The sequence below is a fragment of the Ischnura elegans genome, chromosome 6 (genome assembly GCF_921293095.1).
Source record: "Ischnura elegans chromosome 6, ioIscEleg1.1, whole genome shotgun sequence".
Classification (NCBI taxonomy): Eukaryota; Metazoa; Arthropoda; class Insecta; order Odonata; family Coenagrionidae; genus Ischnura; species Ischnura elegans.
The window spans coordinates 9821900-9836583 of NC_060251.1; the positions used below are offsets into that span (position 1 = coordinate 9821900).

The following is a 14684-nucleotide window of genomic DNA, read 5'->3' on the forward strand; positions in this document are numbered from 1 at the left end:
GATGGCATAGAAAGAGAGTGTGATAGGGGTTTTTTGTGTTTATGTACGTACTTACATGAAAGACGTGAAGGCGACAATGGCCTTTCAGAATGTTCAGCAACCAAGTGAATTGTTCCCGAAACAACCGCGTGGGGGCTCCCGTGTCGCACGCTTGATTTACGCTCACGATGTCTCCACATCATCTTTCCCTTCTACCATTTCTCTCATTGTATCTTCACTGTGGACCGCGTTCGCGGTGTCGGGATCGAAGGAAAGAATGGAGATCCTACGAGGAGATTTTCAATTCAGGAATGGGTTGTGTAAAGGGAGAACAAGTTCTAGTCCCAGAGATTTGTCTTCCCCTGTCTTTGCGTCCAGCTCAAGTTTGCTGGCGTGGTGTGAAAACGCCAAGATATAAACCTGCATATTTTTTCACTCCCTCAGCAGAGGCGTCGTTCATGATTGGGAAAAAGCTGATGGAAAGTTTGTGATGTAATAGTTTGAAGAAAAGATTAGTGACGAATCTGATGTGGAGTGCCAGGTAAGGGAAACGTGAACACTTAGGAAGGAGGACGAGAGAAGACTGGAGGCATTCGAGATGTGGGTGTGAAGAAGAACGGAGAAGGTGAGGTGGACGGAGAGGAGGAGGAGCGACGAAGTGCTGCACATGGTGGGTGAGGAGAGGCAGCTTATAGATGAGAGACGGGGAGGCAGAAAGTATGGATGGAGGGAGTGCTGAGCGGGGAGGGGAATATGAATGCGGTGTTTTAAAATGAGGGAGAGGAAGGAAGCGAATATTAGATTTAGATAGAATGAAAGGGAGTAGGCCTTATTGCGAATTGAAGGGACTTGTGCAGTTACCGATATAATGGTGGAATATATTTACCCCAGACTATATCTTGCATTGTGATAATCATCAAGTTTTAGAAAGCAGCTCCTGATGTTGAGACATTTTTACCGAGTATAAAGAATGAGTCTTCATGTTTCAACAGTTTTTTTAATGTACAAATGAATAATAGCAAAAGACTAGAAACAGAGACAGCCAGACTAATTTCGCTGTGCGTAATCCTAATGAGAAAGAAATGATAGATGCAATGACGGATGTTGGACATGATTGCGTGACAACTTTCTACAACTTTTCAATGTCATCACTCTTCTTGGATAGAAGCATTTTTTTTTACTTTTCCAACATATTACCTTTGAAAACGACAATCTTCCCCGATTAGCTGTTCCTCTCGCTGAGCAAGATCAACGGTTGACACGGGCGTCCTTCGAAGACCGACTTCATTGCGGAGATCTGTACGGCCAGCTTCAAAGTTTCTGAACGAATAGGGTGGTTGCCTATTATTTCTTATTGCCTAAATCGAAAGTTTATTACTCCTGTAGTTGGAATTTCACGCTCTTAGATTTTTAAATGACGATATCTATTTTTCGCGATTAAACGAAAAGTGAAAAATTTCAAGCGCGTGAAAACGCGACGGCTAAGTATGAATTCTGGGAAAATCCGTGTGACGTCATTCTGGTTCCCGCTGTCGCCGAGTGAGGTGACCTTGGAGCGAGGCTTTGAGCGCTGATACGATGCAGGCTGCTAGCAGGTAGCAGAGTACCCTGCTAGTAGGTAGCGCTTTGCTTAAATAACGATTATTAATACCTTATCAAACGAAGGAAACTTTCCGACCATCGGCAGTTGTAATGGGTGATTATAAAGAGATGTTTCCCTGAGCTCTGTGCCTCATGCATGCATTGGTAATTGCAGGCTACGTAAAACTCCTATCTACTCGTATAGAAACTAGGTCCCTGTGACGTCACGTGGAGTGGCATCGCATGGGCGCCAATCTGACCTTTTTCAAGTGAGGTTAAAATTGACCATTGCCATTCGTCTAAACTGGGATATCTATAATCAAATAATTTGTATACAATGAATACACTAATGGTGGGTAAAGAACAGCAATCAATGCCTCTCGTTTTCTTTGATGAAAGAAACGACCCTATTCTGCACGTCACTGGTCATCCATGAAAGTTTCGGCCTACCTATTTTTCATTCGCCGACGAATTTTGGCAGCATTTCACGCCTCTGCATGAAAGAATCTAACTAAAGCGCGCACTTCACATTTGGCGGGAGACGTTGTTGTTGTTCTTGACGTGTTTTAGTGCTCATTATTCGCTTCCAATTGCGACGTGGCGCTACAACGGACTTACAAGATATCATGTAAAATACATTTTCGTGGAGCGTAATTGGATTGTAATTGTGGTTTTGTTTGGCGACGGTTGGGACCTTGGGAAAAAGCAATCCTCTTTATTTTAGGAACTGTATTTTATTTACAACATTAAAGCATTTGTTTTAGCCCCTAAACAGCTTTTGCTCAGGGTACCAATGTGTCATACTGTTCCTTTTGTTTTTGGCAAATCCTGATTCTGTTACCGTTAAGAGAAACCAGTGTTTCCAAACGGTACTCCAACAAAGTGTTTATTTTTTCTTCTTGTTCCTCGAAGTGGACGTGGTTAGATTCATGGCTGCCGTTTCTTTCTTCTTCTCTGGTGGACTCTTTTGTGCACCACAATTCTCGCCCATTCATCCTTCCTCAGCTCCATGCGAGGGTTTTTGGAGAGGAGAATGTACGGTTCAAAACTATTTGCTAATTACTATTTCTTACTCATTGGAATGAAAACACATTTTAAAGTACCCCCACGGGCAGATTAAGGGAGAGGGGAGGTCGACCAACCTTTGTAAAAATAGAAAATATGGTAGTAATTTAAGTGGATCTTTAATGCAGCTTTTATTTCGCCAGCTAAACAACCATTGGTTAAATATATTTGAATCGCTATCTAAAAGCCACTTGATTAAGCAGTCGAATCATGGCTACTTGTAAGGTATTAAATACCACCAAGACGTCGAGGAAAGTTGTGAACCGCCACAACTAAAACAATGGCAAGAGGCCGCTCCTGTCGACGCGACGCCTGCGGGTGTATCTTACTAGTTTTTGAATTTGAACATGCCTTAGTGCTCTTAAGTAATCTTTGTAGTACCAAAGCGTCTCCCATTCGAATATAATGCATTTTATACATGAATAAATGATCTAGTACAATAACTAAAGTTAAGTGCTATTTCGATTTATCATTAGATATTAAACAAATTCGAAATCCGGAGAATGAGAATACATTTAAATGATTTTATTAAGCTGCGTGTCTATGAATTTAGAATACTTTCTGTTTTTATTATCTGGAATCTATTATTTTATATCTGAAGTTGATTGATTTTATTTTGTTTCAAAGTGTAAGTTGGCAATAATACCTTATTCTACGCTTCTAAGAGACATTATTTTGATCAAACAGCTGCCTTGGATTTGTCTTAGTTCGCTTTTTTTTGTTATAGCGAAATAAGTTTCCTAGTGGAGCAGATGACTATGAATTTTTCGGCTAAGCAAAGGTCAGTTGTGTTAGAGGCTCGAATGCTTGTGTTCGTAGCTCCATTTGGATTTGCAGGCGCAGAAGACTCGTGGACAGAGGGTGGGGTGTATAATAAAGGCCTGTAAAAATATTTTTGAATGTTGTTTGCAATTGGATAACTGATTTTTATTTACTTTTCAGAGCTGATTTCAAAAATTCAATCCAATTTTGTCTATCATGTCAAGTTTTCTCAAAAAGTAGGGAGTATGTTTGGGTATAATAACAAAATGTATGCAATTTTTCACATTTTTTCCGACGTTATAAAATGTTATTTTATTTATGAATCATGTTATAAACATGTTAAATTATAATGTTATTATTATATGTAGGTCAACGTTGATCTACACTCCAAGAAATATTTTAGCATGTATTAAACGTTGTCAAGATAAGGAAAAAAAATAATTTTATAAACTGCATTTCTAGTACACTCCCAAATCTCTTTAAGCTCATAAGTCCTTATGATAACCCTTTCGTTATCTGTTGAAATTTCTTTTACTGCTTGTCCGTCTGTGGATTTGTTGAGGATCATCTCTTTTTATCACCCAGCAGTAGTTCGCTATCATGTTGACGTTTCGTCTTCCTTGATATCTTTTTTCCATTTCTTTGATGTCTCGGTGGAATCTATCGCCCTGCTCTTGATTGACATCACTTAGGTTGGCAGGGAAGTAGCCAAGATGTCAGTGGAGAAAATAAACTTTAATGCTCATGTTACAGCCCAGCTTCTTAAAGCTGTTAAGCATGTCTGCGACGAGTGTCTTGTACTTAAGATCTCTTTCATTTCCTAGGAAACCGGTAACAACTAATTTAAAAGTCCATGTCCATGTTGTGCCATGTCCATGTCAATGCCCATGCTGATTTTCTTTTCTTTCCATTTTGTCCACAAAGTTGGGATCTGTCATTAGTTTTCAAATGTCTGGTCCGACAAAGATTCCTTCCTTTACCCTTAACTCGGATAAACCAAGTAACTGTCACTTCGATCAAATTCTTGAATTATAATTTAAGAATTTAATCGAAGTGACAGTTTATTGCTTTATCCGAGTTTGGTGAAGTCTTTAACCAGGCAAATTAAAAACCCTATAAGTGCGAGATGGACTTGGGAAAATAACTGGCCCTCGCTGTCCTAAATGTGTGAAAATCATATCCATTGATTCAGTTCGGTGTTATCCCTCTGCTCTTCGATCCAAACTAACCCTGCGCTCGTGAAACATTAAAATTATATTGAATTAACCGTGCTTCAAACGCTTTTTACCAATGAAGTCGAAATATTTTCATCAATCACCGTATATTATATGGAGACCTGATTGCCCTGGCAAAGAATTGCTTCTCACCCTTTGTAAGGTTGGTTTTTACGTTAATCAAGTCTCTGATCCTTTTATGGACTAGGCCTCGCTCATGTCAATTGAAAACCGGGTTTTGGGTATTATTTTCTACCAGCTCTAATTGGAATTTTCTTATTTAAAATTATCAATTTAAGATTACCTGTCTTCCCGGACACATTCTCTTAAACCAATTAGTAGCTCATGTTACCTGATTATTCCATTGAAACGGAAAAAAATTCATTACTCTCTTTATTATTGAAAGATTTTATTAGAAGATGTGTTGAATAGATAATGCTGGGTAGTTCTGAAAACACGTGCTTGGAGCAGTACAAAGGCAGCTTTATGGAAAGTAGTTTTTGCGTTTGTTATTCCGTACGATTCAGTTACAAGCCTCGCATACCATTTTGGTAAGTCTGTTTCTTCTAAGTCTCTCACTTGATTCTGCATGCACCTCATAGTTTTTTTCAGGTGCCATAAACTAATTACATCTAGACGCAAGGATAAGGGTGGATCAGACATCTCCGCCAAAGGTTGGAGGGCGAGAGAAACGCCGAGGCTATGCACGAGATGGCAGCACTGATGGCCGGGTGGTACTTGGGCATTTCCCTCTCCAGATCGTCCCTCTTTCGCTGCATTTCGCGAATCACTGGCCACACCCACTCCCCCATCCTCAACGTGCCGTTGCTGTTGCTGTGGCTGTCGATGCAATCCTGCGGTTCCTCTGCCACCTTTGCATGACTCCCGTTGACGGGGCACTGAAGCATATTCTCCCTCCATATTTGGTACTGCCAGTAGCACTCCTTTCCTAGCTGACCGTAATTCAGGCACTCGTCCTTTGGAAAGCTGTGCATGACACTAAATGGAAGGTGAGAGATTGGAAATATTTATTTTAGTATGTTATGTATACTTGTAATTATAGAATAATTCGCTTCTTATTTCTTATCTTATATTCCAAGACTACATATATGCAATTTTTTCTTGTATTTAAATATTAGCTTTGCATTATATACACGGTCATTTTACCTTAACCGTCTAAAAAAGTGTTGGAGGATCTTTGTCGTTCAAACAAATCAAATAATGTAAATTCAGCAGAATCCGGAAGTGCGACAGCTTATTTATACGATAAGTGAAATATTTGTTGTATGTTTATTTACACCTTCAAAATTTTCGACCCCTTAGTATTTCTTTAATTTAGTGTTCTGAAAATAATTTTGGGCCGAAATTTTTTAAAATTACAGTTCTCGCTAGATGTTGGGGAATTTATTTCTTTCAAATATTGAACGGCCGTACAAGGTTACTTTTTTTATAACGAGTCAGAGTTAGTATAAAGCTTTTAAATTCCAAAATAAAATGTGTATTTACTAATTTTAGTGTTCTGAAAATAATTTGGGGCCGAAATTTTTTAAAATGACAGTTCTCGCTAGAATATTAACGGTCACTCTTACGCTTTTTGTTGCATTAAAACTGATTGGTTCTGTTGGACAATAGGACTTATTATACTCGGGTTTCTTAATTATTTTCAAGCACTATACCATAGACTAAATTTGCAAACGTACGATAAATTATTGCTTAATTGGTTTAGAAAATGAAAAGTTATGGCTAATAATAATAACCTCACTCCGGAAAAATGCATAAATTTCTAGAGCTAAGTTTTCTTTAATAGTTCTCTTGCACTATTAACTTTAACTTCACTACCTGTATTCCTTTTCGTAGAACTTACCTTTCGCATAGTTTGTTAGAAGTTCCATCATCGAGCATATCTCCTCTCGCAAACCTTTCGTCCAGTTCTGAAAAGGTCTTCTCTATTTCGTAGACCATTTTCAGAAGCTTCAGTTCCTCCAACAAGGCTCCTCCAAGCACAATTAAAGCTATGAATGCACAAAATTTGAATTACATTTATGCTAAAAGAAAACTAAATGCTTTCAGACCAATTATGTGACAAACTCATATTTCGTAAATTGTTATGAAGGATTTCTATGGGTCTTTGAGAACCATATTCCGTTTTTTAGGTTATGTCCCTTGCTTTCGTTTTTGTTGTGAAAAATTATAACCGAAAGAGTCTTCTTCATTTATTGCAAATGAAAGGTATTCTCGCCAAAACAAATATTTTTTAGCCAACTATAATATGAGTAGAGCGGAAAAAAATACAATCTTTTGACGTTATTCTTTAGAACTACTTCAGTACCGAAGATATTATAGCACCAAATGTTCAATTATCTGTGGAAATACTGTTTTTCGGATCTATTGACACCATAGTAATACCACACACTAGGGTAAAATGTATTGAATTTTAAAATAAGCGTTATAATTGCTCGTGTTATGGTTAGTAAGTGGCAAAGGAAAAAGGAGTCTAGAACCCGTTCAAAGCACATGGATGCAGCGGAAATTTAACGACCGACGAGGAGCCTGTCCTTCTGTAGAAAAATGCAATTTCGGCAATACGCATATGATAAGAATAAAATACTGATTAATTCAGGTGTACTTACTTATGGAAATGAGTACATATTTGAATGAGCTTGATTCCGGGTTTCTTACCGTTGGAATTAAGCTGTCTACCATTACACTCCAAGATTTCGACGAAAGTGTTTTTGTTTATATTTACTACGTTGCTAAGGAGTGATTGTGCAAGATGTGATATTCCTTCAATATTTGTCATTTTCTCTGTTTCCTTATTTCAAACTTAATGAGGCCTTCCCGCGCACCTGCGAAGTAATGCATACAGGTACATACTAGTAATTTTGGTCTGAACTATTAATTAGGGTAATTTAGAAATGGACATTAAGAAATCGTTGCGCAGACCCAGTTGCTCTATGTCTGATAATTCATATATTTTATGAATCTAAAGATGTCGCTCTTTTTCGCACAGTAGTAATTAACTTTAACACGCAGTTTTGGTAATTTTTTAGCAATTTGTAGGTAATTGGGCAAGTTTATCTCTTACACCTACTAAATGCATGAGTGCATGAGATACATGACTTCTGCGTTACTTGTGCGGTTATTTAATATTTATAACTTTCACCAATGTACATTTTTAATAAACTTATCAAATTTGGACTGTAGTTTACAAAGAATAAATAATGATAATTCTCGTTAAAGTATTTGTAATTGAATCTTAGAAGTGCTGGGAATGTGGTATTGATTGTTTTCCAATTTCTTTCTCATCATTTCATTATTTTTAAACCCATCTCTATTCTACTACCACTCTTCAGATATAGTTTTAAATTCCTATCAGTAACTTTGTCTCTTCAAAAGATTACATAGGTGGCTTCCTAACTTGAGATTTTACTGTGAGGCACATGGTACATTTTTCACAGATTGAGAGTAAAAAAAATGTCTATTACAGAGGAGAGAATCGTCATGTATTGCTGTTAAATGCGGTCCTTTTCAGCATCTCTTTCATATTCACGAACTCCTCATTCCCTACTTCAATTATCATCCTGATGTCTTTCCTGTTTTATACGTTCTCCTTGAATGTTCTCTCAAAACAGTTGAGTTGCTACTTCGGCTCAAGCGCGTGCCCGATTACCTTTGTTTTCTCTTGAATCTCACATTCAAAGTTGTTTCGATGTTTACAAAATCTTGTTCATTGGTCGAACAGTGGAACTGTCACTATGATAGGTAAAGTTTGATATTTATTTATTTATTTATTTAATCCAGTCCAAAAACAGCTCGAGGCAAATTACAGAGGACTCACAATAACAGGAGAAACAATTTAATAATATTAAGCAACGTAACCAATAATGAACAAAAAATATTCACCTGTATTTACAAATAAATAACAAAGAGTAATAAATTTCATCGGCTGGTGCGAGGGATAGGGGGAAAATTACAATATTGATGGTGCAAGATGGATGAGGGATGAAAAAAAGGATCAAAATTTGGAACACATTTAGGATAGGAGTTAATGGAAGAAGGAAAGTCTTAATAGAAAAGTACATTTGGAGACAGAAAGGCGGGGGGTGAAACAATGAAATAGTTCACTCGACCTCGTCGTGCGCGAAGGAACACGAAGCGGAAAAAAAGAAAGGTCATATGATCTGTATTTGCCATTAATGCTATTTAAGAAGAGTGAGTCTTCTTCGCCGATACGTCGAGATACGTCTTCTTAAGTTAAGATGAGTGATGCGTTTTCTTAAGTCAGCAGGCTTTCAGCTGCCAACGAACTCTCGAGTTTTCGAATGTCTTTTATCCGGCTATTCTGAAATGTAGTCTGGTGTCCACTCCATCACCCGAAGCCCCTCAATGGCTTCTCCAATGGAGCTGAATGCTATAGATGTATTCGCCACGCCGCCATTTCCTTCGCCTCCACCGATGCAACCGTACTTCCGCCCAGAAGGTCGTAATTCGCCTGCCTCCCGCTGCTGCAACTTGGCGCGTGCCACGCTCCAACAGTTTTCGTGCGATTCCTCGCCAGAACGATCTTCGGATGTCGTTGTTTCATGATGGATGACGCCTCTCTTTCCGTTCTTCGTCCGAGCACCTAGAGAGAGGCCCTCCCCTCGCCCATGAAGATTATCGTGTCCAATCGGACTCTCATTCCGCTCTCCCTCGCACTATAACGACACAATGCGAACGGTAGTTTTGCGCGGACCAGCAGGGAGTCTCACTGAATTAATGCTGGGCAGGGAGCGGAGGTGATTTTGCTGCCGCGCTTTCAATCCCGATTTTATTGATGATCGGCGTGTCCATTTTCGAAGAGTCCTTTCCTCTTGCCCTGTGAACCATAGAATTCATGATGGGCATCGTTCAATTGTGAACAGCAATACATGGGCTAAAACGAATGCAATTCTTGAGTTAAGAGAGCTGTTAGAACTTCTAACAGCTCTCTAAACTTAAGGCTTTGAGTGAGTGAGATGTAAGATCCGAAACTATATTCCAATTTATGGTACAAAACTATCGTGCCTTTTCGGATCGGCAGTTTGTTTCTTAAAGTGCCATTTCGTATTTGAGGAGGTTTCGTGCCATCTCATTTCGTGCAATTTCGATTTAGTGCTTTTTCGGTTTAGTGCCTTAAAGTGACAGCGGTCTGAAACTATTGAAATATCGTGCTTTAAAGTGCTTTTTCGTATCGGATCACATCCCTGGTTAGAAGTAGTAATAAGTAGTACTTATAAATAATTTAATTGGCTCTGGTTGCCATGTGGTAGTCATGTCAGCTTAATGAGATGTTGTCATGTGTCCACGCAGACTGAGCATGGCTTAAAAAATACAGTAGAAAAGGTGTAATAGAAAAAATGATGTAAAAGTGTAGTAGAAAAGGCTTAATTTGTGGAAACTGAAAGATAAAAAATAGTCGAATTTTGGTGTAATTTTTTTGTATCCTTGGTGAAATTTGTAAACATGCCATTTCATGTCATTTATTTTTTCCTGAATGCCTTCGAAGGTACGCATATAAAAGATTTATAAGTTCATTTACAGTTCACTGGAAACCCTGCACATCAACTATATTGGGTCGTGGCGCAGGAAGGCATGTTTCACACTCCGCTCCGAAAACCCTGTATCCTACGAAAAGCTACGTTTCCTCCGACTTCATCCGATTGACATGCGACCTCCGCACGTAGAATTATGGAGCGCTAGGATGGCATTCAGCGATTCAATCATCGGAGATGTGCCTCCGGTTCGCAGCGCTACGCTTAATAATCTGCAGTCTTCGTGATAATCTTCGTCACGCTCTCCTGCACTGCTGAAAATCCCAATTCCCTCTTCGTACAAGAGAAGAACTTCCAGAGCTGTCTCTGAGATGACGATGAAATGATGCGTAAGCATTGAAACTGGTCGAGAAAGATTAAAAAAGTGTGGCAAATTACTTAAGCTGTTTCAATTATTATTATCTTCATCTTATTCTTATCCATGGTCTTCCACGAAGCCAACTCGTAGACAATCAGTCTGATTCGGGGTGAAGAACGTAATTTCCTTCCAAAACTACGTGGGGAGCTCCGGAAAAATGGACATTCTCCGCTCAGTGATAAGCTCACTCCTGTTCAAAATGCCACGCCAAGATATAATGCTAATTCGTGAATCGAAGTTCAGATAGATTTCAGCGAATTAATTGCTCGTAGGACGCTAATGTATCCGATATCGAGGGTCCTAAATATAGAATAATCGTCATTATTTATATCTATGCAAGAAGGAAAAATATACTTCAAATGCACTATCCTTATCTTTTATTTTATCTTTTCGTTGTGTTTATGTTTATTTTCCATGATTTGAGTTTTTAATGTCTCCTGTATTATGTCTCATTTGAATTATTCCTTATGACTCATCTGACAATGATTTTTACTGCCAATCGTTGTTATTATGATTGGATAAATAATGTGGCTTGCGACGATAACATCGATCGAGTCTTATGTCCAACTCTTTAGAAGCAATAATGTCGTAAATTCATTTTAATTCTGACTTTTGATGTTCCTCAAATATTAATTTGTGGTTTCGAAGAATTTCAGGCGTTTTCACGGCTTTGCTTTTAATGGGTGTTGCTATGGAACGTTTTCGACGGTATAATTAGTTTCACGCGATTCATAAAACTCTGGATTTTCAACACGTTTCCTTTGATGCGATTGATTTGAAGTTACGCCGAGTTGACAAAAATTTTCAACAATAACCAATTTTTCCACTGGTCCGAACTTTACATGTCTCTGGATTTGCAGTTACGTATCTGGAAATAGCCTCATAATCCAACTATAAACGAAAAACGCTAATAACTTCAGTTTGCCAAAACGAGTTCGTCTCTACTTCGATATATGGAATATAAATGACTTATCGATAAACATAGAGCTCGTATAATAAGTGAATAAATTTAACTAAATGGAGTATTTTAACCCAGTAATTTTGAATATGTTCTTAAATATGCCTGAGCAATTAATAATCTCTCCTTGTGAAGTGTTATAACCCTTCTGTGAAAACATATCAATTAAGGATATTAGACCAGCGCTAATGTTACACCGGCGAATGATTGGGGTTGATATGGTCTAGATTTTCTTGCTATTCTTATGCACAAACTCTGTTTCCGCCCCTGAAGATGACATATCGTCAAAGCCCCGGTCCTCGATAAAGCTTTTAAACCGAACTTTTCATGAATTTATCACTACCACCTCCGGAAAATTTCACAAAATGTCTGTCTCCTTATATCATTCGTGTTTTTTTATCTTTAGCCTTGTATTTTATATTTAGCCTTGACTATTTGGAATATCGTCAGCATAAAATTTAAGTATTACATGTAAGCCGTTTTTTCATAATAGGATACTATTTTATAGTCCCAACCTTCTAGGAAGAAGGAGGTTACGGAGGTTAAGGAGGTCGTTGACTATTTTTTTCAGGATGCAGCAAAGAGAAAAATTCTGTAGCTCTTTCATGATTTTTTAAATGGAGCCTCCAAAATCGGCAATTATTGCTCAAGTCATGGTTCTCCTCGTGGCGTGGAGCGTATTGAAAGTTAGATGGCGGAAGGATCGCGTGTATTCGTTGATTTATGAATGGGGATGGGCGCGAAGGTCTCTCGGAGTTCAGAATTTATGGCGCCAGTGGAGGGCCCTCTCGTACACTTATAGGGGCCACTCGCTAACTTCCGGTCTCCTCAGATGTCACGGAGTGCGGCGAAGCGGCAATGAAAGCGTTGAGCATCAAAAGTAAACTCTGCAGGAACAAGTGACTTTGTGCGCAGTCACGCGCACGGGTGCAAAGTTAAATACACCAAAGGATGAAGTTCGCCATGAAAATATAGTTGATTTGGCCGGTATTCGAACTCGGATCTCCCGCTTACTGGTCAGGTGTGTTAGTCAGTTACGATATAAATTACCGAATAAACGCGAATATTTTAACAAATAAACGCGATCTTCCTGCCATCTAACTTTCTATGCGCTCCGCGCAACGAGGAGAAGTGTGACTAGACCAACCAAAAAAAAACCTAACACACCTGACCAGCAATCCCGTTATACGGAGATCCGGGTTCGAATCCCGGCTGAGTCAAATATTTTTCATGGCAAACTTCATCTTTTGGTGCATTTAAAAGTAAACTCATTTATTGAATTCAAAATCAAACTCATTTTTTGAATTCAAAAGTATTATACAATTATATAATAGACATTAATAGTGATATAATGTGTCATCCGGGTACCTTTTTCATCCGGGTGTTTCATTACCTTTATTCATGCTAGTTCCAAAGTGTTCATTTGGTCGCACGAATAAAATATCAGCAATTGCATTTTGTATGGTCCTGGGAAACGAATTTGAGATCATAGGTTGATAGTAGATTGCAAATTTCAAAATCCTTTTGCATGTTGAATTGAACTCGAGAAAACCTTGAATTTGGTTTCGTGATATTAGTGGACGTCATGCAAACTAGAATAGCAGTCTGTTAAAGACACGGTGTCCGGCGTGATACGGTGGCAATCTTTGATATTCAGCTTAGTAAAACCACTCGTCTGTTTCCACACACTTTTATTTAAACCGACCATGGTTTTGGCAACTGGTGCCATTATCAAGGCCGCGCACCATGTTTTAAATAAAAGTGTGTGGAAACAGACAAGTGGTTTTATTAAGCTGAATAGCAGCCTGTGCTCGGATTCGTGTGAAATGGACAGTGGATAGATCGGCGGTTGGAGTGGCGAGCATCGAGTCAACGCCCGCTGCTGCTTTTCATAACACTCGGAGGAGGAGGAGTGTGAGGGGATGATCCAGTGGGCAGCAAGTGGGAGCGAACGAATTCTCTGGCTCGCTGCCAACCCGTTCTATGTCGCGATGTTTGCATATCCACGCACGCTCCCATTGCCAGTCAGCCCACGCATTCGAATAGAGCTGCCTCTTGCGTAGGAGTGAAACTCAAGTCATCTTTTCCTATGCGCATAGCACAACCAATTGTGGACCCCAGGAGCAAACGGGTGAAAGTGCTTCAAAGAGGTTTCACGCTTCGATCTCTTTGCCACTCAACAGAATGATTTTGTTTACTATACATTCTGCATTTAACTGTATTTGGCCAAATACATCCGTTTACCCTCTTGGCTTCTGGGGTCTACGTATGCTTACTGGCTATCCCATTTTAAATCATCTTGTAGTGGCATTTAATCAATTACATCTACGTCACACACAGTAAGGATGCTGAGATGTGATTCATTTATTGTATTTATACCCAAATATGTGATTTAATGAAATGATTGAAGTTAATGGCCATTATTCTTTCATCATTTACTAAGAAAGGCAAGGTTGTGGACAGTAAATTTTAATATAAAGTTATTTTGTTGAATGGGTAGTTTATGTCGCAACGGTCTTAAAAATTTAGCGAACAATATTTTTATTTTATTTTATTCTCAAACCACCGAATACAGCTCACAAGGGGACTGCATAGAGGAGGCCCAATTCCATCCCAAAGAAGAGTGATTTCTGTTGCCACTTCGGTCGCATTTTAATTGGTTTTCAAAAATGTCCGCGGCGCGCTGATGAGCACAATGCGATTCAATTTTTTTTTCTCAGTATTTTGAGTATAATCATTGTAATTGCGAGGAATAGAATTGAGCTTTTATGCAATTAATAGATCACATTATTATGTAAATAAATTCTGTTAAAACCGCTTATTGTAATTTATTTCCTCGTGAAACTCGGATCAATTTGTCCGTCAGCGACGCGAGTGGCGACTTTTGTAAACACATTTAAATGCGCGGTGGTTAACAAGGCCGACTCTTTTGAAATATTCTTGACTGCTCATATTGGCCATTTAACATCGGGATATTCAACAAATTCAACAATTAAACGTATACGAACAACCATGCCCTGGATAGGGGAAATCTACCCAGGCGGGACTCGAACCCGCGACCTCTTGTTTGGCAGGCGGGGACGTTACCCCGCCGCTACCGAGGCCGACAGAGTGAGAATAATAGAGTTCTGTTGGAGCTAGGAGCGTTTTCGATTTGATAATTTTTTTTCTTCTTATCATGACCTCGTTTAATT

The 14684-nt window shown here is 38.9% G+C and overlaps 1 protein-coding gene across 1 annotated transcript; it reads right to left on the reverse strand.

Moving 5' to 3' along the window:
* Window positions 1-4993: 4993 nt before the first annotated feature.
* LOC124160284 lies at window positions 4994-7332 on the reverse strand. Its single transcript, XM_046536113.1, has 3 exons — window positions 7232-7332; window positions 6466-6613; window positions 4994-5600 (listed from the first exon to the last, which is right to left on the reverse strand). Exons 1-3 carry the CDS (start codon window positions 7302-7304, stop codon window positions 5234-5236), a joined length of 588 nt encoding a protein of 195 aa, XP_046392069.1. The 5' UTR covers window positions 7305-7332; the 3' UTR covers window positions 4994-5233.
* Window positions 7333-14684: the final 7352 nt, after the last annotated feature.

Coding starts and splice junctions, on each gene's coding strand:
- LOC124160284 (XM_046536113.1), bottom strand. CDS start 7,304: ATGGTAGACAGCTTAATTCCAACGGTAAGAAACCCGGAATCAAGCTCA. Junction 6,614..7,231: donor ATATGTACTCATTTCCATAA/GTAAGTACACCT, acceptor GTGCATTCATAG/CTTTAATTGTGCTTGGAGGA. Junction 5,601..6,465: donor TCTAACAAACTATGCGAAAG/GTAAGTTCTACG, acceptor CCTTCCATTTAG/TGTCATGCACAGCTTTCCAA.